This window comes from Onthophagus taurus, chromosome 6 (genome assembly GCF_036711975.1).
Source record: "Onthophagus taurus isolate NC chromosome 6, IU_Otau_3.0, whole genome shotgun sequence".
Lineage (NCBI taxonomy): Eukaryota > Metazoa > Arthropoda > Insecta > Coleoptera > Scarabaeidae > Onthophagus > Onthophagus taurus.
This window is the reverse complement of record NC_091971.1, coordinates 5,305,794-5,330,425: the sequence shown is the minus strand read 5'-3', so window position 1 is coordinate 5,330,425 and position 24,632 is coordinate 5,305,794. Positions and strand designations below refer to the sequence as shown.

The 24,632-nt window shown below is 28.8% G+C and overlaps 3 protein-coding genes across 5 annotated transcripts; 2 read left to right on the top strand and 1 right to left on the bottom strand.

The window, feature by feature from the left end:
• Positions 1-10: 10 nt before the first annotated feature.
• On the bottom strand, positions 11-6,738 carry LOC111427709 (uncharacterized protein C05D11.1-like). Its single transcript, XM_023062954.2, has 11 exons — positions 6,372-6,738; positions 6,075-6,316; positions 5,687-6,019; positions 5,384-5,638; positions 5,063-5,329; positions 3,152-3,574; positions 2,675-3,098; positions 2,377-2,617; positions 2,136-2,322; positions 1,628-2,082; positions 11-219 (listed from the first exon to the last, which is right to left on the bottom strand). Exons 1-11 carry the CDS (start codon positions 6,541-6,543, stop codon positions 162-164), a joined length of 3,057 nt encoding a protein of 1,018 aa, XP_022918722.1. The 5' UTR covers positions 6,544-6,738; the 3' UTR covers positions 11-161.
• Positions 6,739-8,232: 1,494 nt separating this feature from the next.
• LOC111427766 (uncharacterized) lies at positions 8,233-10,598 on the top strand. The gene is made up of 7 exons (XM_023063062.2): positions 8,233-8,434; positions 8,515-8,596; positions 8,645-8,893; positions 8,946-9,848; positions 9,902-10,111; positions 10,161-10,344; positions 10,399-10,598. Exons 2-7 carry the CDS (start codon positions 8,528-8,530, stop codon positions 10,560-10,562), a joined length of 1,779 nt encoding a protein of 592 aa, XP_022918830.2. The 5' UTR covers positions 8,233-8,434; positions 8,515-8,527; the 3' UTR covers positions 10,563-10,598.
• Positions 10,599-10,960: 362 nt separating this feature from the next.
• Positions 10,961-24,576, top strand: LOC111428067 (uncharacterized). 3 transcript variants are annotated; one of them, XM_071196290.1, is made up of 12 exons: positions 10,961-11,235; positions 11,421-11,586; positions 12,178-13,048; positions 13,098-14,189; positions 14,256-14,439; positions 17,244-19,459; positions 19,516-21,111; positions 21,259-21,478; positions 21,538-23,019; positions 23,079-23,540; positions 23,600-24,061; positions 24,121-24,576. In XM_071196290.1, the coding sequence occupies exons 3-6, from the start codon at positions 13,001-13,003 to the stop codon at positions 17,387-17,389; spliced, it is 1,470 nt and encodes a 489-aa protein (XP_071052391.1). In that variant the 5' UTR covers positions 10,961-11,235; positions 11,421-11,586; positions 12,178-13,000; the 3' UTR covers positions 17,390-19,459; positions 19,516-21,111; positions 21,259-21,478; positions 21,538-23,019; positions 23,079-23,540; positions 23,600-24,061; positions 24,121-24,576. The 3 variants fall into 3 exon arrangements, with proteins under 3 accessions (XP_071052391.1, XP_071052392.1, XP_071052390.1); XM_071196291.1 differs by having other exon boundaries at positions 17,244-21,111; positions 23,079-23,218; positions 23,271-23,540; XM_071196289.1 differs by having other exon boundaries at positions 17,244-21,111.
• The last annotated feature ends 56 nt before the right edge of the window (positions 24,577-24,632 follow it).

Genomic DNA, 24,632 nt, shown 5'->3' with positions numbered 1-24,632 from the left:
AAAACAAATGCACCAACATACGGATTTATTTTGATAACATTTCTTCTAAAATTGACATTAAAGCAGTCTTAATAGTTAAACATTATCCATATAATTTGATTAAAATACGTGAATCACTGAGAATTTTAATTCAAAAAAGACTTTTATCAACGTTTTCAGTTTTAACAATTCAAGAAACTTTCTTCTAATGAAGAATAAACCTTCAAATCCAAATTTAATCTAAAAAAAAATGAATTAATTAATTTAAAATCTTTTTAGCCCATATAATTATTATTCAGTGCTAGATTGTTGTATATTTTTATTAAACTGCAACTAATACCAGACCTAGTAATACCCATTCGTCTTTCAAGACGGATAAACCCGAATGTTTCTAGGTCTAGGTGTAATGTTAGTTCTAGTGACAGTGGTAGGTTGCGCTACTTAATATAAGATAGCATACTACTATATTATGCTAAATATGCATACCTACTTAGCATATTTTTATTGCACTAAAACTAGAACCAACACTAGACATAGAACTAGAAAGTATCGGGTTTAGCCGCACGTCTCTCAAGGCGCCAAATAATAGTGTTAATTCTAACTTTAGTTGTTATTCGGTTATACAGTGTGTCCGTAAAGTAACGGATATAGGCGATAAAGTCATTATAAACGGTTTATGGAAAAATCCCTGGAACGGGTCTAGATTTTAAATTTTTTTCGTCATATTTAAACGAGTTATGACGTCATCGATGATTTTTTCAAATGGCAGTCACCCATTTTTATTATGGAATATGAGTGGATTTTTTTCTGAATCTAGTACAGTCAATATTAATATTGATTCCATAAGAAAATTTTCGAGAAAAATTACTTTAAAGTTTTACTATTTCAAATTTATTGACATGATAAAAATAGCAGTAACTATAAGTAATCATAACATGTCAAAAACTGATTTAGTAAGTACTTGAACTCTTTACCCAAAGTATGGTAAAGAGTGCGCCTAGCTGTGACTAAATTTAAAAAGCATGTTCATCTCTGGAAGCATTTCTCGAAGTTTGGCCTACCAAATGTTTTAAGGGAGGTTTAACAAAACGTGGTTTTGGCTGGGCAAAAAAATCCTCATGTTACTGTAAGGGGTATTGGGTCTAATTTGCACATTAGTAAATCAACGGTTCACAAAATTTTAAAACTCCTAAAATATCATTGATGAATCGTACTTTTTGCAACAACAATTTTGCAACGATGACGAAGACTTCGTCAAAAACATAATTTTTTCAGACCAGGGAACATTTACATTGAGTGGACAAGTAAATAGATAAAATTGTCGCTATTGGACTACTCATAAACCCAAATTAGAAAAGAAAGTCGCAATACCAGCAAAAGATTTGAGGCAACCTTAACTGGAAAGAGATGTTTAAATTTTTTCAAAAGCAGTTATTCCAACAAGATGGCGCGCCACCATACTTCAAGAAGTTTTACTAAATCAGCTTTTAACACTCAGGGAATTATTTAAAATAATTGGTTACCATAGTTACTCATGGCTAGACCCATTTCTGGTATTTTCTATAAATCGTTTATAATGATTTTATCGCATATATCCGCTACTTTACGAACATACTGTATATAGGCCAAGAAAAATTTACCAACATACTTTTTAAATCCAGCTTGAATTTCCTCTGCTTTAGCAGGATCACAAACCACCGCAGTTTTAGTTTTTGATTCATCAAAAAGTAACGAAACATATTTATCGCCAACACGATTCAAATCTTCAATAGTCACAGTTTCCAATAAGGCCAATAAATTTCTGTTGTGTTTATAATCAACACCATGAAAATAAGAGTTTAACGATAAACAAACGACGTTTCCAATCGTTTTTTCTTCTTCGATAATCTCGAATAAAAGGGAACTTTTCGCCGATTCTAATTGGGTCGTATCCCAAGTTTTTTCTTTTAATTGTTTTGTTATAATTTCGTAGGTTTCTTTGTAAGCCCCGACGACGTTTGTTGCTTTAGAAAAAATTAAACATAATAAGCCTTCGTTAATTTTTTGGGTAATTGTGTATCCATAAGAAAGACCTTTTCCACGAATTTGTCTCCACATAGGACCCTACACAAATTAAATTAATTAAATAGAATCATTTAGGTTAATTTTAAAATTACTTCAGCTTGTATTAAATATTGTAGGTAAAGCATCAAAGCTGGTAAATCATCATCTTTGTATGAATTAAGACCAGGTGCTGTGTGATAGAAAAATGCAGATTCTAAACATCCCATGCCAACTATACAGCTGGATACTCCTTCATTATTCATATGATTTAATAATTTGTAATCGGGAGTTACATTCAAACTAAAAAATAAATTGGGTTGAAAGAATTTATAAAATCCTTTAAATAAAATAAACCTTTTTGAGCGTTGTGCTTTAATATTATCCGGAACAAATTTGATTAAAGGCCCCACTGGGTCCTCAATCTGATCGATTTTTCCAGCTAAATACAAAACAACATTTTCTGGACTTGTTATTATATCTCTTACTTTAGTTATTTCATTAATTACTTGATTAGATTGATCAGAATCGAGTAATTTTAGAAGATTTGATAGGAATTTGTGTTGCCTCAAAATTCCAGTTGCTTGTTGGTTACTATCTATAAAAAAAAATACAATCTCTAAAATCTATATAATTAAATTATTACAATTTTCACCTTGTACATAACATAATCCCCTCATAATATAAGAAACAACATTTTTTCCGCTTCTTTTAGCTTGGGCAACATCATTAACAATTTTTGTGGCTATTATTTTTAATCTTTCAGAGGTAAAAACGGTTTTATATAATATCTCTTTTAACCATTCCATTCCTTTGGCATATTTCCCTTTTTCTACTTGTAACATAACCGTAGCAGTCGTTGAATACATTCCGCACCTAAACCGGCTGATGCCAGATGAAGTCAATCCGATGCTTCCGCTGGATGAGACAGTATCGCTGTTTAATTCAGTCACTACATCTTCGTAAGAAATTAATTTATTTTCTCTTTCAATTGGAGTTTCGAAGAAGGCTTCCAATAAAAGCGATAGATAAAGTTTTTGTTCCGGTTTTAGTTTTGAAGTATCCAATAAAGCAAAAATCTTAAAAACAATTATTATAAATAAAAATAAAGTTAGGATCGGTTATAACGTACATAAACAAAGTCTGTTTTTACATTATCAAAGTAAGTAAAAATATCTGTTTGGGTTAAATCGATTTCGGGTGATTTTTCATCAGAACTATACCGAACAATGTCATGGAAAAATATGGAATTTATGGAAGGGACATTGACTTGTGTTAACATCGATTCAGGAGCGGGTTTTTCATTAAATGCGATCGCGTCGTTGAGTTCTTTTTCTTTTTCCTCTAATCCTTTTTCACCCAAATTTTTAATCTGTTCCTCAATTCTTGCTTTTTCTTGAGCAGCCATGGATGCTTGCTCACTTTGACTGGGATAACCTTGTATTGTAATCACATGGTTATCGATTAAATAACGTTTTAAAAGTGATAACCAATAAGATTTTGGTTCAGTTAACATTTTATCAAGGTCTTCTAATGGATTTAATCTTTGTTCAAGCTTAAAATAAAATACTACTTAATATACACTTAAAAGTTTTCAAAATGTACAGGTGTCCAAATTTCGATGGGTTTGCAGGTTATCTCAGTTATTATGAAAGATAGAAAGTTGCGGTTTTCGCGAACTTGAACGTCACTAACTGCGCATTTTGAGCGGGAGCTCCGTCCTGTTGAAAATAAATGTTATTTAATCGAATAAGAGGAATATCATTCAATATATCTGGCAAAGCCTCTTGCAAGATGGGCAAATAGCGATTAGCGCTTCATATATTTTATAAACAATTCGTGGCCCAATAATAAAACATGCCACGAAAAGCCAAATTTTCCTTGGCGCTCCCGCTCAATTACAATATGTTGGTTTTCTTGATGCATTGGCCTATTATTGTGACGATTATAGATTCCTGTGCTGGTAAAATATGCCACATCAGACCATATAATAGAGGAACTAAATTCAATATTATTTTGTGCTTGGTACAAAAATCAGTTAAAGAATTTCAAACGTCGTTTGGTATCTTCCAGGTGTAAGTGGTAAACTATTTGTTTTTGTAGGGTTTATATTTATACTTTTTTTTTGATATCTGAAGTAAAACAATCTACTAATAAAATGTTATTGCTTATAAATGTTGCATTCTACCTATTTATGTATAATTTAGCAGCTTGGTTTAAATTTTCATTCGCATACATTCATGCGTCACATTTTTCATACCATTCCATGTCAAGAAAAGGGTAATTAATAACTAGGGCACGGAACTTTTGTAACAAAACGATACGATTTTCCCCTCCACTCCTTCTCAGCAGAAAATTTCATACAAAAGTTGTTCTAAATTAAATTCTAAAACGATTTTCTCAATAAAAAAAATATATATATAAAAATTTTTTTGAGATTATGTTCTTAATTATTGATCAAATCAAAAATTTTTATGAACAATATTTGTTTAGAATTACTTCAGGAACAGTGTTTGTTAATACAATTTTTTGCTATCTTTAAATTTTAATTTCCCTCTGAATAGTATGCTATCAAAATTAATTATCTCAACAATTATTGTTTTTATTAAAAAATGTTTCAAATAAAATTTGTTTCAATTTCGATTTTGAATCAATTATCTTAATAAACATTTTTTACATCTCTATTAATTAAGCCTCTAAGTATAATGATGTATAAAAACGGAAAAATTATTATTTTGAGGTTATCTCCTTAATTATTGATTAAATAAAAAAAAATGTTGACAAAGTTTGTTTAGAATTGTTTCAGTAACAATTTTTGTTAACACAATTTTTTTCTAACTTGAAATTTTAATTTCCCACTGATCAGTATGCTGTTCTTTTAATCAAGATTTTCTGAGAGCGAGTGGAGGGGGGAAATCGTATCGTTTTGTTACAAAAGTTCCGTGCCTTGTTAATAACAATAGAATTTATTGATGTTTTAAAGCACTGCAAACCCATCGAAATTTGGACACCTGTACATATTTTTTTAACAATTAAAACCTACATCTTTCTTAGTATTTCCATAAAGCATTTGACCAATCACCATAAAAGCAATAGCATGATGAGGATTATTTTCCATGTTGCTTAAAGATTCCAACTTTTGCCTATTTATAATATTTTTCATTCGTTCCATATCAATATCGTCATTTTTATAGATATTGTTAAAAATTTCAACTAATTTTGGTTTTATATTTGGTAATTTATCGCAAGGAACGTTTTCAAAAATTAAATAAAGGCAAGTTTCAGAATTTTCAGTTAAACTGTAAACAACCTAAATAAAGTTTCATATTAAACCTAATTCTTTAATAACTAATTTAATTAATACTTTGCTAGCATAAGGATCTGGAATTTCAACAAATTCTTTTTGTAGTGTAGAAACAGCAAAGTCAGTCATGTATTTTAATAAGACAGATGATGCATTAAGTGTGTATTGTTCATTAACTGAAGATGGCCCTCTCCAAGCAGCGCTAAATATCCCATTACATTCATCATCTGAGGGATATTTTAATGTTATATCTTGGGATGATTCCAATGGGGGAACTGGAGTTTGCCAAGGACGAGTAAAAGAGCTTCTTTCGCCCTTAAATAAAACAATTAGCTTAAAAACCCTAATAAAAAAATTATTTACTTTAGAAAGAATTTTTTCTTCGAGTTTTTCTAAAGAATTAAAAACATCTTGAGCTTTAACTTTTCCTGTGATGATAATTCTAAGGTTTTCCGGTCGATAAAATTCTTTATGATAATTTCTAACTTTGGCATTATTACAACTTTCTCTTAAATTTTTTAAAATTCCACCAGTTTCTGATGAATATCCACATTTTCCTGGATAAATCGCCCGAGCCATCGCCAAATGCAAACGGCTTTCGGCCGAATTTTCTCGACCCTGCATTTCACAGTAAACAACTCCTCCATCATCGCCTTCACCAGTTATGTGATGTACTTCTGTTATAAATCCTTCATCCTAAATTGAAATAATTTCTTAATATAATAAATAAAAAAAATACAAAATCACTAACTGATAATATAGGGTATAAAATATGGTCCAAAAATATGGGCATTAACATTAAAAATCCTTCACTTCCAGCCGTTTCCATAGTATAACACGTGTGATCTATATCAGTCCATGCATTTGTTCCAGAGGCTAAACAACGGTTTGCTAATAAATCTAATACACCTTTATAAGGATAATCTTCACTGCCCAAAAATATTAGATGTTCCAAAGTATGGGGTAATCCATCATCATCGTGAGCTTCGGTCGCTTTAAAATTAAAAATCATTTATGAAAGACAACATAACCTCAAAAAAAAAATTACCTAAACAGAAAAATCCATTAACTACAGGTCCATCAACTTCAGATAGAACAATCGTAAGACCGGTCCTTTTTGATTTATACTCATAAACAGGAACTTTATTAAACGCTTGTAAGGAATAAACCAATTCGAAATTAGCGGTGTTTATATCAGGGGTGCTGTCCACAGGTGGCATTTTTAAATTTTCCCGAGTTTTAGGATTAATTGTAATGGGAAATGTGTACGTAACACTTAATTTCTTCGTATTACGGCGTATAAATTAACAACCGATTGATTAATGGTGATGATTGAAATTTGTAAAAACACTGCCAAGAACTTGTTGACGTTTATAAATAGATTTTTTTTGACAGCTGACAAATTGAGCCGGTTGACACTGAAGTTAGTTTCTAATCAAATAAAGTTATTTCATTTGCAACAATTAGAATTAATTAAATTAAAATTAATTCATTATTATATGTACAAATATTAATTACTTCTAAATTTATCCATTTATTTAAGTTAATTATAATAATATATGCAAGTTTATTTGTATAGATGGCGCCAGTGTACAATATTTTAAGAAACTTTTTGTAATTCGCGACGGTAATGAAAGCTCTAACAGTACTCAAACGGGTGCTGTAATGAGACTCCTTACAGCATCCGATGCTGTAATGAGATTTTAGTAACATTTTATGCAACCAGTTCAAGTTGGTGACATTGGTTCATTAATTTTTCTAGTTGTCAATGTGACAATTTTTGTCTATGGATGTTTAAACACGTTCTTAGCATCGAATACAAGGTCCACAATGATGAGGACACTAAACACTGAGCAATTTCTCTTAATTTGGGAGGTGTACATGAAACATTTTTTTCAGGTGAATACATTTTGTGTTTTGACAGTTTCTAATTGTCAATTCAAATTTCTATATTCAAGTGTTACGGTGTTACCAACTGCTACATACCTATTTCCCTACATTGTCAAAATTTATTTTATTTTTGAGATAAAAAAAGGATAAAAACGCGAATTACAAAAAATAGCATAAAAAACACGTTTCATAAGACTTAAAGCACTCATTCATTAAAAAACCCGTGGCTTCGCCACTCGTTTTTCAACTTGAATTCGTGCATTTCAAACGTGTCTTACGAAACTTGTTTTTTAATATACTATTATTAAATGAATTTATTATATTTTGACCTTACATTTATTTGTTATATCATTCCCATTTAGACCCATTTTGCAATGACTCAAATTCCCTTTATGTTTGGACACAACCTAAGCCTTTTTTGCTGTCTGTGACTTCCTTGAATATTTCTTCAGAGTACAGGTTGAATTAAAGTGGAGAAAGAATGATAATTGCGATTTTCTGTATTAATCTTAATGATAGTTGACTAGTTCCTATAGGGCTTTCGTTTGATCCTAAGATCCTTTTTTTCCATCTCCATGTTCTCCGAAACCTCCACCATCTTTTGTTGTCCTACTTTGTCGAACGCCTTCTTACAGCCAACAAAGTTCATATCTCTGCATCACTGGAATAACACTTGTAGGTAGAACTGAGCATTCCTCGACCTATTTCTTCTTCACATCGACTGTATATTCTCTAATGGATGTTTTTAAGAAATAACTTCAGCTTACACTACATGCCTTACTTCCATATTTCTTTGGCAGCAGTATAAACTCAGAGATGAGCCATTCATTTAGGATGTTTCCATTTATTAAATACGTTAGTCAAAAATTTAATGTATTTATCATCAAGAAGCTAGATTCTGAGTACATTTCGTCTAATCCCAGAGCTTTTCCTTGTTTTAAAGTGTGAATAGCGACTTTGATTTCATCTGTTATGATATTAAGTACAGATTCAAATCAATTTAAACTCATTATCTCATAAATATTGTATGGGAATAAGATCTTGTGGTTGTGGAAGTGTGTAATTGATGAGAAACATAAAATATTGTACAGAGAGAGAGAACTAAAAAGAAAGGAAGAAAGATACTGGTTAAGCACGTTTAAAAAAAAATTATTATATGTTTGAAGAGTGGAAGTAAATACCCGTGTTTTATGGCTTTAATGTGAAATAAAACTTGTAACTGTAAGTAGAAACGTAATTAAAACACAGAAAGACTATTAACATATTTAAATATTGATTAAATAATTACAATTTAATTGTAGGTATGTTATTAATATGGCGTTTTATCGTGATGTTTTATCTTTTTATGCATTCTTCTATCCGTATACACACCTTACTATAGAGGTAATATTTCTTTTTGTGTTTTAAAAACGTAATTAATATTTTTTTTAGGAAACTTTATCTAAACATTACAAGTTTTTCAACCAACATAAATTTCTACTACAATTTGTATCTACAGCTCTTGCATACATAACAATCTCGTTTATGTTAATAATTAATATAATTCATTTAGTTAAAGATTGCGTTATAGTTCAACTTAATTCGTGTAATAAGATAGAATTAAATACATCTTTAAACAGAATTGGAACAAAAATGCTTGTATACAAAAACATTATCACTTGCGTAAAAGTCTTTATTAAGGTAACAAAATTTAATTTAAAAAATTTTTCTTTCAATTATTTTGTTCTTTTAGGAGATGTTAACTACTCACACGTTTTTAAAGGATCATAAACTTCTCCTTAATATATTATCAACAATTTTCGCTTGCTTAACACTATTCTTATTAGCTCCAATTATTTTAATTTGTTTAATTAAAAATAACTTAATCAAATTATTTTTGAAGCTTCGTTACGATGAAAAATATGAAAACGTTTCGGGCATGGATTCATATTTTGAATGCACAAAAAATCAAGCTTTTTTTGTGAACATAGTAGAACATTCTGGATCAATCGAAGAATTACAAATCATCATCAAAAAATCTACAAGTCACTTATTACAATCACATTATAAATTTTCAAGCACGATTCATAATATTTTTGGAGTATATTATTATTTAAAAAATCAAGTTTTTTTAAATGATGTATTTTCCATAGAAAATATTGATGTTTCGAGTAAAGATCTACTTAAAAATTATATGGAAAAGCATTGTTTTTCCGATTTTGATGATAAATCGTTATGGAAAGTTATACTGTTTGAAACTGCGATAAAATGGAACGAAATGGATAACTCAAAAACTTATTATGCGATTTTAATCAGATTTAATCATTGTTTGGGTGATGCAATAGCATTATCGATGTACCTCCAACAATATTTCTACAACAACGTTAAAAGCAAATATTTGGAAAAATTAAGAAACAATACAGAAAGTAAAGATGTATTTAATAGAAGCAATTTAGGAAGTGTTTTATTTGCTGGTCCAAAATTAAATTACACCGAAATAAATTTATTCCCATCTCACCAAAAATTAGCTGTGTTTATGGAACATGAACCAAAATATATTCGTTTAATTAAATACATAAGTAAACAATTAAATTGTTCCTTTACGGATGTTATTATAATTTGTGCTATGTCGAGTATCACTAATTATTTAAATATGGTAATTAAAGAAACAAAATGATTTAGAAGAATAATTTATAATACTAATTTTAGGAAGGAGTTAAAACCACCAACTTCATAGTTTCAAACACATCAAGACCTCGCCTTGGAGATAATATCAATCTTATTTTGGAACAGAAAGAATTATCAAATAATTTCACAATGGAAGCTTTTAATTTACCACTAAAACACCAAAATATATTAATCAAATTTAAAGAAATTTTGCCTATTTTAAGGGATGGAAGAAATTCTGACACAGGACAAGTACCAAAATTATTTTAATTAATCAACACATTTTAATTTATAATTCCAGATTATTTATTGGATTATAAAGTTATTATCGAATTTACACCCAAAATTATTGAGAAAATTTGCTCGATTAAACTCAGAAGGGGCCACATTAGGAATAACAAATATTCCATTTGCTGATTATTGCAAAATTGGAACAAGTACAGTTCAAAATATGTTCACTATACCTAATAATTTCGAAAATACAAGTAAGTAATTGTTAAATCGGGTGAATTCACATCATTCGATACGTTTTTTTTAAGAATTCGTTATGGTGGTGGCCACGTTTCAAGATAAATTACAAACTGCTCTTATTACAAAAAAAAATTTAAAGGTATCTAGGGAAGAATTACAAGAAATATTAAATAATTGTTTTTTAAATATTGATCGTCTTTATGAGGAAGTAAAATTAAATGAAATTAAATAATTTGTATTTACCAAAATTTTGAAATAAATAATTATCATCTTATTTTTCTCTATAATTTACTAACATCTTTAATGCTTTGACATTGACACTATTGACAGCACATTGTAATGACAATGTTTACCGCTAGATGCCGCTAGAGAATTCAAGAACTACTTATAGCTGTCATATATACAACGGAGATGACTATATGAAGCATATAACAATATTATATTAAATTATACTGAATATTCGTAAGCGTTATCATAATAGTGTGTCCCAAGGTCCGTTGAGTAAACATACTGTATAAGGTTATCCAACTCCATATGAACGCTGTTATTATGAACGTATCCCCCCGCAAAAGCCTCTTGTGACGTCATTGGAAGAATTGATATTTCTATGTTTTTATTTATACAGTACATTTCACTTAAGCAATATACAAAAACATAAAAATAAAAGATATAAAATAAAATTAAAAAAATATTAAAATATAAAGTGAAATATTAACGGTTAAAATTTTATTATTTTTAGGTTATCCAACTTGACTCGGTTACCATGGTGATTAAGATCCAAATATTGCAGATGCTTGTTAAAATTCGTATTGAATTTAAGTTTTTTTAAGGAAAAAGTCTTATATAATAGGTTTAAAAAGCTGTATTTAACTCAAAATTGGTTTATCTAGGGAATTATAAACAAGGTAAGCGGATCTAAGATATTTTTAATTTATTTCTCTTAATAAAATTAGAGTCGATTTAAATTATTTACAATTAACGAATTTGTTATGAATGCGAGATAATCGTATGGAATTCGAAATGTTTTAAAATTAATAAAAATTAGGTTAGAATTGATAAAAAAATCGGAATAAAATTTTATTATTTTAAGGTTATCCAACTTGACTCGGTTACCATGGTGATTAAGATCCAAATATTGCAGTTGCTTGTCAAAATTGACGTTGAATTTCAATTTTTGTAATGAAAAACACATAATTAATTGGATTTAAAGCTTGTATTTAATTCAAAATGGGTAAATGGATGAAATTATAAGCAAGGTAAGTGGATTAAATGAAAAAAAAAAGATTTTTAGATCAATTAAAATGTATAAGAATTGAGGGTTAAATAACAATTAAAACTAGCTATATACTATATTCCATACATAATGGGCATTATGAATATTATATTATACTTTTTCTCCAATGACGTCACGTTTCCTACCTCACCCCGTCAACGTCAATTCGTTCGAGTTGTATAAACTTATAACCAATACCTACTCAACGCAAGGTTTATATATTAAAGGTTGTCTATATTATATACAAACCTTGTACTCAACGGACCTTGGTGTGTTCTATTAGTAATCAGGGTCGCCAACAAGTTCGCAATTAATGTTTTTTTATGGGTTTCTAACGTAATTATGTATAAAAAATAAGATATTTTTGTTCCATTAAATGAAATATGGTTAATTTTTGAAAAACATAAGATAATATTAAATTTAATTGAAGAAATCGTAGGTTGGTAGCGTTGATCTAACTTCGATGGGTAATTTCCCATAAAGTAGTTCTGTTATGAACGAATTATATTTGATAATAATAGTAAATAAACGTATATATTTTATATGTTTATCGATGTAATTGATTTCTTTGTAGATTTATTTGATTCGAAGTATCACTTTTATTCCTCCGAAAAACAGTTATATGTCAAATACAACAAATCCTGGTTGATTCGAAGATTTGAAACAGACCTACGATCTTTAAAGTGCATTCTCTACGTATTTTAATAAATCATGTTGTATAAAATATCCACAATACAAGTGTAATGGGGAATGTATAAAACGCAAAATGTTAAAATGCATTTGATGTTAAATATGCAGTTATTATGTTAACCGGTTTATTTGGTTGTCTGTTGTAGACAACCAAATAAACCAGAAATTAACGTTTATTTATATACCTTATCATTTATCAAAGGTTACAACGTTTTATTGTATTTTATCTACAACTATTGAATTATCTATTCGTTATACAATTGATTTTTGACGGGTAATGACACTCATTACCCATGACAGACAAAGTGTTGAATAATGAGGCCATTATTCCACACTTCTAACACTGCCTACTAATCAAAAAATAAAATATTAACAGAAATGACAGCTTTCTTATATTGAGGTTATGTCTGAAATGTCTATCAAGTTTATTTTTTTTTCGTTTTTTTGATTTTTTTTTCAAAATTAAATAGTTGTAGATAAAGTATAGTATTCAACTTGCGTATAATGGATGTTACCCACTCAGATTACAACACTCGCTCGCTTCGCTCGCTCGTGTTGCAACTTCTTCTTCATGGGTAACAGCCGCCATTATACGCTTGTTGAATAATATACTATAATTGCCTATATAAATGTTGTTATTGCGTTTATAACTTTATTGATCATACTGTTTTCAACATTTAATGTAATCAAACAAAAAATACTTAAATATGGTGTTCTATCACGGGGTTATTACGATTACTTTCTCCACGATAAAGGTAAATTTGTGACTTAAATAACCATTTGTTTCTAACTAATAATTATTAGGAATTTTTCTCCATCATTTTCAGCAGGCATGGAAAAAACTTTCTTGTAAATATTTTAACTGGAATTTCAACATTCTTCGTCCTTTTATTTCTTTTTGTACCGATTTTTTTATTTGAGAACTTTATAAAAATCTGCTTAAAACTTCGATACAAAGAAAACTTTGGAGGTTTTTTAGATTTTGATACTTTTTTCGAACGATTAAAATTAACAATAACCTACGTTTACTTCGTAGAATCAAAATCTTACACAGAAGTGTTTGAAAATGTAGAAACTCAAGTTCAAAAATTATATAAATCAAACTATAAATTTTCGAGTAACGTTAAAAAATGTTGTGGGTTGTATTTTTTCGTTAAGAATCAAGTGAAGAGTGAAAAAATTTTATTTACATTTGAAAATGATTTTTCAAGCAGAAACGAATTCGTTGATTTCTTAGAAACGAATCATTTCGGTGAATTTGAAAGTAATGAAAAGTTGTGGGAGGTGCAAGTTTTTAAAAATCCTATATTTTGGGATGAAGAAACTGTTTTTCCAGTTGTAATCAGGTATAATCATTGCGTAGGTGATGGAGTGACGTTAATGAGTTTCCAAAGAAAATACTTATTAAGTAATGTAAATGACGCAACGTTTAGAAACGCCATGAAAAAATCAAAACGACCAGAAATAATTTTAAATCGAATAAATTTACTAAAATACATAAATTCTATGAAAGTAAAAAGTAATTATTTGCAACCTCAATATGTTTCCAAACCAAATTTAGCAACTTTTATTGAAAATGAACCAAAATATTTAAATATTATTAAAAGATTAGCTCGAAATTTAGAGTGTAATTTCACAAGTATTGTGTTATCCGCATGTACTGCAAGTATATTAGACTTTTTAAAAAACAAACGTATTTATCCAAACAACCTACACCTGGCAAATACTTGTAGAGAGTTTTCTGAAAACATTAACGACGTTTTGGATGGAAAAATTCTCCAAAATCATGCGAGTTTCGATTATTATAACGTTCAGACTGTCGAGGGCAATTTTTATTTACAATTTAAAACGTGGTTAAAATGTTTTAAAACTGAACGGGATAGTGGTGATTTTCAAGTAAGTCCATTTTAATGAGGGGTTTTAAAACGAGTTTTTGATAATTAAAATTATTTAACTTTTTAGCTTTTATTTTTACTGATCAAGATTAGTAACTATATTCCTCTTTATTTTGTGAAACGCAGTTTGACGTCGTTGACAAGCAAAACATTACTGGGTGTAACTAATATTCCTGGTCTAGATTTTGGAAAATTTGGTAATTTACCTATAAAGAAGATGTTTTTCTTTGTTAATCATTTTGCTTATACTAGTAAGAAAAAGAAGTACCTATATACACAAATTATTTTTATTGTTTTATTAAAAATATACTTGGTATTAAAATTTGACAGTTGGAAATGTCAAGGAGATAATAATAATTAGTGATGGAACGGATAGTGATTTTACGACAAGTCGGATACCGGATATCCGGCCATTATGATTATAACTTCTGGTGCATTTCTGAAGTGATATTCTACATTGCCACATTATTGCGATATTTGAATAAAAATGAAATTAATAAGAAACTTTTTTGATGCTTATTTAACTCACGAAGCAACTCTAAAAAGAGGATACTTTAATTAATAATTGGCGATATTTCCACAAGGATCCTTCACGAAATGAATTTCATAACGAATTTTGAAAGTTATCGATGAAACTTCAAATATTGTTTTTTCAAAAACTAAAAGCTATTTTTCAAAACGGATTGGTTCATTGGAAAGAAGGCACTTTTATTAACACTTTGGGAAATTTTCATACTCATATTCCAAGAAATGGATTTTATACGAATTTTTAAAACTTAATCGGCGGAAATTGCAAAATTCGGAAAAATTGTCGATCATTTCAAAAATTTATTTCTCAAAAACTAAAAGCGATTTTTCAAAACGGGCTTTTGCTAACTGCTGATATTTCCACAAAGATCCTTCAAGAAATTAATTTTATAGCGAATTTTGAAAGTTATCGATGAAAATTGCAACATCGAAAATTTTATCAAAACTTCAAATATTGTTTTCTCAAAAACTAAAAGTTTTATTTCAAAACGGGTTGGTTCATTGGAAAGAGGACACTCTTATTAACACTTTGAGAAATTTTCATACTCATATTCCAATAACTGGATTTTATACGAATTTTTAAAACTTAATCAGCGAAATTTGAAAAATTCGAAAAATTGTCAATCATTTCAAAAATGTATTTCTCAAGAACTGAAAGTGATTTTTTAAAACGGTTTTTGCATTAAAAAGAGGATACTTTAATTAATAACTGGTGATATTTCCACAAAGATCCTTCAAGAAATTAATTTTATAGCGAATTTTGAAAGTTATCGATGAAAATTGCAACATCGAAAATTTTATCAAAACTTCAAATATTGTTTTCTCAAAAACTAAAAGTTTTATTTCAAAACGGGTTGGTTCATTGGAAAGAGGACACTCTTATTAACACTTTGAGAAATTTTCATACTCATATTCCAAGAAATGGATTTTATACGAATTTTTAAAACTTAATCGGCGAAAATTGTAAAATTTGAAAAAATTGTCGATCATTTTAAAAATTTATTTCTCAAGAACTAAAAGTGATTTTTCAAAACGGCTTTTTGTATTAAAAAGAGGATACTTTAATTAATAATTGGGGATATTTCCAAAAGGATCCTTCAAGAAATTAATTTTATAGCGAATTTTGAAAATTATCGATGAAAATTGCAACATCAAAAATTTTATCAAAACTTCAAATATTGTTTTCTCAAAAACTAAAAGTTATTTTTCAAAACGGGTTGGTTCATTGGAAAGAGGACACGTTTATTAACACTTTGGGAAATTTTCATACTCATATTCCAAGAAATTGATTTTATACGAATTTGTAAAACTTAATCGGCGAAAATTGCAAAATTCGAAAAAATTGTCGATTATTTCAAAAATTTATTTCTCAAAAACTAAAAGCGATTTTTCAAAACGGGCTTTTGCATTAAAAAGAGGATACTTTAATTAATAACTGGTGATATTTCCACAAAGATCCTTCAAGAAATTAATTTTATAGCGAATTTTGAAAGTTATCGATGAAAATTGCAACATCGAAAATTTTATCAAAACTTCAAATATTGTTTTCTCAAAAACTAAAAGTTTTATGTCAAAACGGGTTGGTTCATTGGAAAGAGGACACTCTTATTAACACTTTGAGAAATTTTCATACTCATATTCCAATAACTGGATTTTATACGAATTTTTAAAACTTAATCAGCGAAATTTGAAAAATTCGAAAAATTGTCAATCATTTCAAAAATGTATTTCTCAAGAACTGAAAGTGATTTTTTAAAACGGTTTTTGCATTAAAAGAGGATACTTTAATTAATAACTGGTGATATTTCCACAAAGATCCTTCAAGAAATTAATTTTATAGCGAATTTTGAAAGTTATCGATGAAAATTGCAACATCGAAAATTTTATCAAAACTTCAAATATTGTTTTCTCAAAAACTAAAAGTTTTATGTCAAAACGGGTTGGTTCATTGGAAAGAGGACACTCTTATTAACACTTTGAGAAATTTTCATACTCATATTCCAATAACTGGATTTTATACCAATTTTTAAAACTTAATTAGCGAAATTTGAAAAATTCGAAAAATTGTCAATCATTTTAAAAATGTATTTCTCAAGAACTGAAAGTGATTTTTTAAAACGGTTTTTTGCATTAAAAAGAGGATACTTTAATTAATAATCGAAAGTGATAAAAGTGACAGTTCTGTTAGTAATGAATGTGATGATGAATTATAAGCCAAGAGAAGAAAACTAGACGAAACTGCAACAAGAGATTTTATACATATATCGTATTGGGATTGTTACAATGAGGTTGCTAATGAGAAACCTGATATAAATAAAGTTGTATTCAATAAAAAAGTCCTTGGTAACTATCCGGTATCCGGCCGGATTTTAAAAAATGGCCGGATACCGGATAGTTGCCGAATTTCCGTTCCACCACTAATAATAATAATAATAATATTTGACTTATTTTCCGAAGATTCAAAAACAGTAGTCAAGTATATTTTTAATAAAAATGGTTAAAAAAAATTAATAATTAATTTTTTTAGAATTTATTTTGTTTGTATTATCTTATGAAGGAAAACTACAAGTATCACTTATGTCTGACGAAACCGTCGATATCAATAGAAAAGATCTACAAAGTATTTTAGAAAATACTTTCAAAAAAATCGATGATTTATGCAATCTCCATTAAAAGAATTCAATTAAGACATAATATTCTGTTAAGATACGATAATAAAATGGTAATTGTTCATATGAACAAGGCGAAACACTGGAAAAAATAGTTAAAATTCAATATATCTCGCGAGGAACTAAATAAGCAATTTGTATGATCGTCTCGTCTCGCGAGGAAAATTTAATATTAAGAAGAGAAGGGGGTACTAGCCCAAGTTATGAATTTATAATGAGTTACAGACAAGTACTCCTTAAATAGCTGTCAATTTAACTGTATAGTACTAAAATTAGAACTGTATTGTATGATGGAAAATAATTTCTTTGAATATGTTATCTTAAATTAAAAAAATTGTGGCGAAAAACAGGTTGTTTAGGTGAACGAACCCTTAACATCTACTTAAAAAGTAATTAGGGTTAAACTGAGCCATCCTCATACGAATTTAATTAAGTAAATCCCTTAAGATTTTTGCGTCGCCAGATGGTACTTATTATCCTATTAACTTCTTTTTAGAATCCTCCGGGCTATTAATACGATTCATTCGTGCAATACGCGACTCACGTGCAGATAATGAGAGTGTCTGTTGGGGTTGTTTACACTCTGTCCCAAAGCAATTTTTAGCGGACCCAAAAAAACGGCACGCACATTCCATTATAAATGAACTACACTCTTGAAAATTTTCGCTTCCCAATTTCGCCTAATTTCCCGTCGCGTCGCTACGAAAATTGTGGGTGCTTGTTGACCGTCGCGACGCTGCCGGAATCCGTAATTGGGGTGAAGAAAACGAAGGGGGTCTTAGATACCCTCTATTGATGCGATTCCGCCACGACGACGTTCGTAAACATCACGGCGAATAAAACGGGGGTGGGGCGGTATGTTTTGTCACCACAACGATAGCAAAAGCAAAGACGTGGGCGAATTCAAAGATGAAAGAGAGGAGCTGGATGACGAATGGATGTGCTGGAGTAAAATTTATTTAAGAAACTCATTGTTTGAGTATGTCGAGATGAAATTTAATAGGCTTAAAATTTACGATAAACAAAGTGTGTCGGAATGAACACAAAATGCGGCGCCGATATGTATGTTTTGGTAACCGCTTTATACCTTTTTAGACTATAAATGGTGCGAAAATGAATCTTAAACCGGTTGTGGTTCGTGCGGTTCTTGTCGATCGCGGAGAAGATTAATCTGGGTGCCGAAAGTGAGTCACCGCGTACACCTTTCGTCGTTGTACAATAAGTCATGCATAATTCAGTCATGAAAAGTATATTTGTAGCGTTTACAACATCCCTTGGAATAATGAATTTGCCCCGGGATTTCGTGCAATACAAACTCGCCATACAGTTTAGCAAGTTCCTCTCTCGGGCAATGTTAATTCACCTGGTTGTTCATCACGTCGTTTCCGCTTTGCCATTTAATACACCGCTTCTGCAACGGCATCCGCTCACTTTTGTCTTAATTTCATCTCCAAGCAATTTTCGCGTTAATTTTATTAACATATTACAGGAAATATCCCCAACACGTTTCCTTTGTACTCAAAACAAAGCGATTATAAACGAAAAATCCTTTATTTTTAGATACATTTTACGTTCGAATTCTTTTTTTAGAGGAGGGTGTAGTTTGTAAAAATCACAATAGAAAGATTTATGATGAAAAAAAAATATTTTCTTTTTGGCTCGTGCTTAATATGGAAGCCGCGTATACTTTATCCCGACTCAAATTTACATAATAACCAAGATTAACGTTGCAAATTTCATCCTCTCAGTTCGTTTGGTTTCGATGCATCGTTGTCGGCTAATCCTTGAGATGTTAATTGAATGGGTTACTCGGTATTCGATGTTATCGAGACTTTATCATTCGTTGGAATCGACTGAAAATTGTTTTCTTCTTCGCGAAACGAACATTTGCGCGCTATCGGTTTTATCTACCGTGAACATCCATTACAACCAGAGACAAGATAAACGGAATAAAAACAACTTTGTACCGAAGACGTGATCGAACTTGGAGTTCTCGCATCCGAGATGATTGTGGTGTCTATCACTTCGGAGTTGAGTTAACCGTGATGTTATCCAATAAATAAAATCAGCTTATGTAATCATTTTAAATAACTTTTTATGTATGCCACACTTTTAAAATTGATTTTACAGGTTGTTAGAAAACCACAACGATTTAATCGCATTAAACGTTCCAGTAATTAGAAATTCGGAGGTTGAAAAAAAAAACGATTTAGAGTGGTGGTGAGAGAGAAAATGGAATAAAATTTCGAACCGCCATCTGGCTCATTCGACATCATTAAGCCCTAAAGAACCTAACTGAAAATTTAAATTTAATTCGCCGAGTGGCGGTCGTTGACTTGGAAAAATAACAAAAAAAAGAAAATATAATGAAAAGAAAATTATTCCAACCACGGTATTTTCGTGATTTATCGTTAATATAATTTGGTACGTTATCGACATCACATTTCCATTTTAACGAACCAAATTTATACATGGTAGAGGTTCGGATTAAAACAAACCGAAACGGTATCGGATATTTCCTAGAATTAATACACCCCAAAAGCAAATTAAAGCTGCCGCATCCATTGTGATAGTTACATTTCAACCTGATTTACATTAAACTGAAATAGATGTGATGACGTGGTTCGTTACGGGATTTATTTATGATACGCGTAAATTTAACCCCTTCCTTGAGGCGTGGTTTTTAGAATTGGATTGTATAAGAGAAACGTTCCGATTTTGTACTTGCAAATTCTTCCAGTATGTTAAGAAAGTGGTATTGGTATTCACGAATGGCATAAATAAACATATAAATTGTTACATTTAAAACTTAATCAAATAAACCGCTTTGAAATGTAGACATGAAACTTGCTTGAATTTTTTCTACATAAAATTTAATTGGATTTTCATGAATCGAAAATTTAAATTAATTGGGGTTTTTTTTTTCTAATATAATTGGGTTAAGTTTATTTCTTTATTAAAATTAATTTGATTCATTAATTATCTTAATATCAAGGGTTACAACTTTGTTTATAGATTATTTGTAGAATCTATATACAAGGGTTACAGTTAATTAAATTAGTTGATGAGTTAGTAAACCGGGGAATCCCAGCTCTTTGTCATTTCAGTTGTGAAATGCGTTTATTTAGTTTAGTCCGTTTAGTCCTATTTAGGTTCCTATCAGGTTTAGTCGCTATTTGTAGTATGGGGAAGCATCATCGTTTGATAAAACTAAGTATCTTTTAACTAATTCCTCATAAATATGAGAAAAATAATTTGCAACTATAACTTAAAGAAGTGGATAAAATACAATGACACAAAAAGTTAGGTTAAACTTTGTTTTTTTGATTAATTAAATAAGGTAGGTAAATATTATTGTGTACTTATAACGTTCAAATCTATTTTCTATTTCATTTTTTAGAGGTTATCTAATTTTATTTATTGCATTCAACAAGAATTTGTTAGGAAAACAAGAAAATCAAATAGCCATGAAGAGTCAATATCGATAAATATCAATCTTGAAGATTTTTAGGAAAATAATGATGATAATCTAGTTCGATTTTGTTAATAGGACATCAAATAATAACTTGGAACATCTACGATTATGGATGATTTATTTAGAACTGAAATTAATTTATTATAAAGTTAGTTATTTATTAACACTAAAAGGTTATTTGATGTTTAACAGCACCAAAGAATAGTCAAATTTAGTATGAAATGTTTGAAATGCTTATCAATAAGGATAAAGTAAGTTATTTTAAAGGTTATGTTTCCTTAATTTATAGGTTATGTTAAAGTATACTTCTGTCATTCTTCTAAATTTTGTGGAGTATTGAAAAACTTTAATATGATCCTGAATTTTGAAGACATCATTAACAACTCTTTCTACTTTAGAATGAAAAAAACTTGGTACACTGGTAAAGTTTGATTTTGTTAATAAGACATCAAATAATAGCTTGGAAAGTTATAAAATATCTACGATTTTGGATGATTTATTTAAAACTGAAATTAATTTATCATAAAGTTAATTATTTATTAACACAAAATTGTTATTTCATGTTTAATAGCACTGAAGAATACCCAAATATTTGAAATTCTTATCAATAAGGATGAAGTAAGTTATTTTAAGGTTATGTTTACTTGTTTTATAGGTTATGTTTATATATTTTATAGGTTATGTTCAAGTTTCTTCTGAGTTTTGAGGAGTGTTGAAAAACTTTAATATGATCATGAACTTTGAAGACAACCTTAACAACTCCTTCTGCTTTAGAATGAAAAAAACTTGGTACAACATTAAAATAACCTTTATAAAGGTAAAATAAGACTAGAAAGAGTATTCGACACCAATGATGATTTCGTTTTGAGGAAGTACATCAAACCATAAATGTTATTCCATTAAGTCAAAATTAAACATGCCATTAACATTAACTAATTCAACAAGTAGTTTGATTTTGTTAATAAGACATCAAATAATAGCTTGGAAAGCTATAAAATATCTACGATTTTGGATGATTTATTTAAAACTGAAGTTAATTTATCATAAAATTAATTATTTATTAACACAAAATTGTTATTTCATGTTTAATAGCACTGAAGAATATCCAAATATTTGAAATTCTTATCAATAAGGATGAAGTAAGTTATTTTAAGGTTATGTTTACTTGTTTTATAGGTTATGTTCAAGTTTCTTCTCAGTTTTGAGGAGTGTTGAAAAACTTTAATATGATCATGAACTTTGAAGACAACATTGGCAACTCTTTCTGCTTTAGAATGAAAAAAAAAACTTGGCACAACATTAAATTAACCATTATAAAGGTAAAATAAGACCAGAAAGATTATTTAACAGAATGATTTCGTTTTGAGGCAGCACATCAAACCATAAATGTTATTCCATTAATTCAAAATTAAACATTCCATTAACATTAACTAATTCAACAAGTAGGTTGATTTTGTTAATAAGACATCACATAATAGCTTGGAAAGCTATAAAATATCTACGATTTTAGATGATTTATTTAAAACTGAAATTAATTTATCATAAAGTTAATTATTTATTAACACAAAATTGTTATTTCATGTTTAATAGCACTGAAGAATATCCAAATCTTTATCAAATATTTGAAATTCTTATCAATAAGAATGAAGTAAGTTATTTTAAGGTTATGTTTACTTGTTTTATAGGTTATGTTAAAGTATTCTTCTGTCATTCTTCCAAATTTTGTGGAGTATTGAAAAACTTTTATATGATCATGAATTTTGAAGACAACATTAGCAACTCTTTCTACTTTAGAATGAAAAAAACTTGGTACAACATTAAATTAACCTTTATAAAGGTAAAATAAGACCAGAAAGAGTATTTAACACCAGTGATGATTTCGTTTTGAGGAAGTACATCAAACCATAAATGTTATTCCATTAATTCAAAATTAAACATTCCATTAACATTAACTAATTCAACAAGTAGGTTGATTTTGTTAATAAAACATCAAATAATAGCTTGGAAAGCTATAAAATATCTACAATTTTGGATGATTTATTTAAAACTGAAATTAATTTATCATAAAATTAATTATTTATTAACACAAAATTGTTATTTCATGTTTAATAGCACTGAAGAATACCCAAATATTTGAAATTCTTATCAATAAGGATGGAGTAAGTTATTTTAAGGTTATGTTTACTTGTTTTATAGGTTATGTTTATATATTTTATAGGTTATGTTCAAGTTTCTTCTGAGTTTTGAGGAGTGTTGAAAAACTTTAATATGATCATGAACTTTGAAGACAACATTAGCAACTCTTTCTGCTTTAGAATGAAAAAAACTTGGTACAACATTAAATTAACCTTTATAAAGGTAAAATAAGACCAGAAAGATTATTTAACACCAATGATGATTTCGTTTTGAGGCAGTACATCAAACCATAAATGTTATTCCATTAATTCAAAATTAAACATTCCATTAACATTAACTAATTCAACAAGTAGGTTGATTTTGTTAATAAGACATCAAATAATAGCTTGGAAAGCTATAAAATATCTACGATTATGGATAATTTATTTAAAACTGAAATTAATTTATCATAAAGTTAATTATTTATTAACACAAAATTGTTATTTCATGTTTAATAGCACTGAAGAATACCCAAATATTTGAAATTCTTATCAATAAGGATGAAGTAAGTTATTTTAAGGTTATGTTTACTTGTTTTATAGGTTATGTTTATATATTTTATAGGTTATGTTCAAGTTTCTTCTGAGTTTTGAGGAGTGTTGAAAAACTTTAATATGATCATGAACTTTGAAGATAACATTAACAACTCCTTCTGCTTTAGAATGAAGAAACCTTTGTACAACATTAAAATAACCTTTATGAAGGTAAAATAAGACCAGAAAGAGTATTCGACACCAATGATGACTTCGTTTTGAGGCAGTACATCAAACCATAAATGTTATTCCATTAATTCAAAATTAAACATTCCATTAACATTAACTAATTCAACAAGTAGGTTGATTTTGTTAACAAGACATCAAATAATAGCTTGGAAAGCTATAAAATATCTACGATTTTGGATAATTTATTTAAAACTGAAATTAATTTACCATAAAATTAGTTATTTATTAACACAAAATTGTTATTTCATGTTTAATAGCACTGAAGAATACCCAAATATTTGAAATTCTTATCAATAAGGATGAAGTAAGTTATTTTAAGGTTATGTTTACTTGTTTTATAGGTTATGTTTATATATTTTATAGGTTATGTTCAAGTTTCTTCTGAGTTTTGAGGAGTGTTGAAAAACTTTAATATGATCATGAACTTTGAAGACAACATTAGCAACTCTTTCTGCTTTAGAATGAAAAAAACTTGGTACAACATTAAATTAACCTTTATAAAGGTAAAATAAGACCAGAAAGATTATTTAACACCAATGATGATTTCGTTTTGAGGCAGTACATCAAACCATAAATGTTATTCCATTAATTCAAAATTAAACATTCCATTAACATTAACTAATTCAACAAGTAGGTTGATTTTGTTAATAAGACATCAAATAATAGCTTGGAAAGCTATAAAATATCTACGATTTTGGATGATTTATTTAAAACTGAAATTAATTTATCATAAAGTTAGTTATTTATTAACTCAAAATTGTTATTTTATGTTTAATAGCACTGAAGAATATCCAAATATTTGAAAATTATCAATAAGGATGAAGTAAGTTATTGTAAGGTTATGTTTACTTGTTTTATAGGTTATGTTTTATTTT

Excerpts from the sequence above, each read along its gene's own strand:
- LOC111427766 (XM_023063062.2), top strand. The coding sequence starts at position 8,528 with ATGGCGTTTTATCGTGATGTTTTATCTTTTTATGCATTCTTCTATCCG. Across the intron at positions 10,112-10,160 it reads GAAATTCTGACACAGGACAA|ATTATTTATTGGATTATAAA; the intron begins GTACCAAAATTA and ends TTATAATTCCAG. Across the intron at positions 10,345-10,398 it reads TAATAATTTCGAAAATACAA|AATTCGTTATGGTGGTGGCC; the intron begins GTAAGTAATTGT and ends GTTTTTTTTAAG.
- LOC111428067 (XM_071196290.1), top strand. The coding sequence starts at position 13,001 with ATGGTGTTCTATCACGGGGTTATTACGATTACTTTCTCCACGATAAAG. Across the intron at positions 14,190-14,255 it reads GGGATAGTGGTGATTTTCAA|CTTTTATTTTTACTGATCAA; the intron begins GTAAGTCCATTT and ends TTAACTTTTTAG. Across the intron at positions 14,440-17,243 it reads TAATCATTTTGCTTATACTA|AATTTATTTTGTTTGTATTA; the intron begins GTAAGAAAAAGA and ends TAATTTTTTTAG.
- LOC111427709 (XM_023062954.2), bottom strand. The coding sequence starts at position 6,543 with ATGCCACCTGTGGACAGCACCCCTGATATAAACACCGCTAATTTCGAA. Across the intron at positions 2,323-2,376 it reads AAAGCACAACGCTCAAAAAG|TTTGAATGTAACTCCCGATT; the intron begins GTTTATTTTATT and ends TTTATTTTTTAG. Across the intron at positions 2,083-2,135 it reads AATATTTAATACAAGCTGAA|GGTCCTATGTGGAGACAAAT; the intron begins GTAATTTTAAAA and ends TAATTTGTGTAG.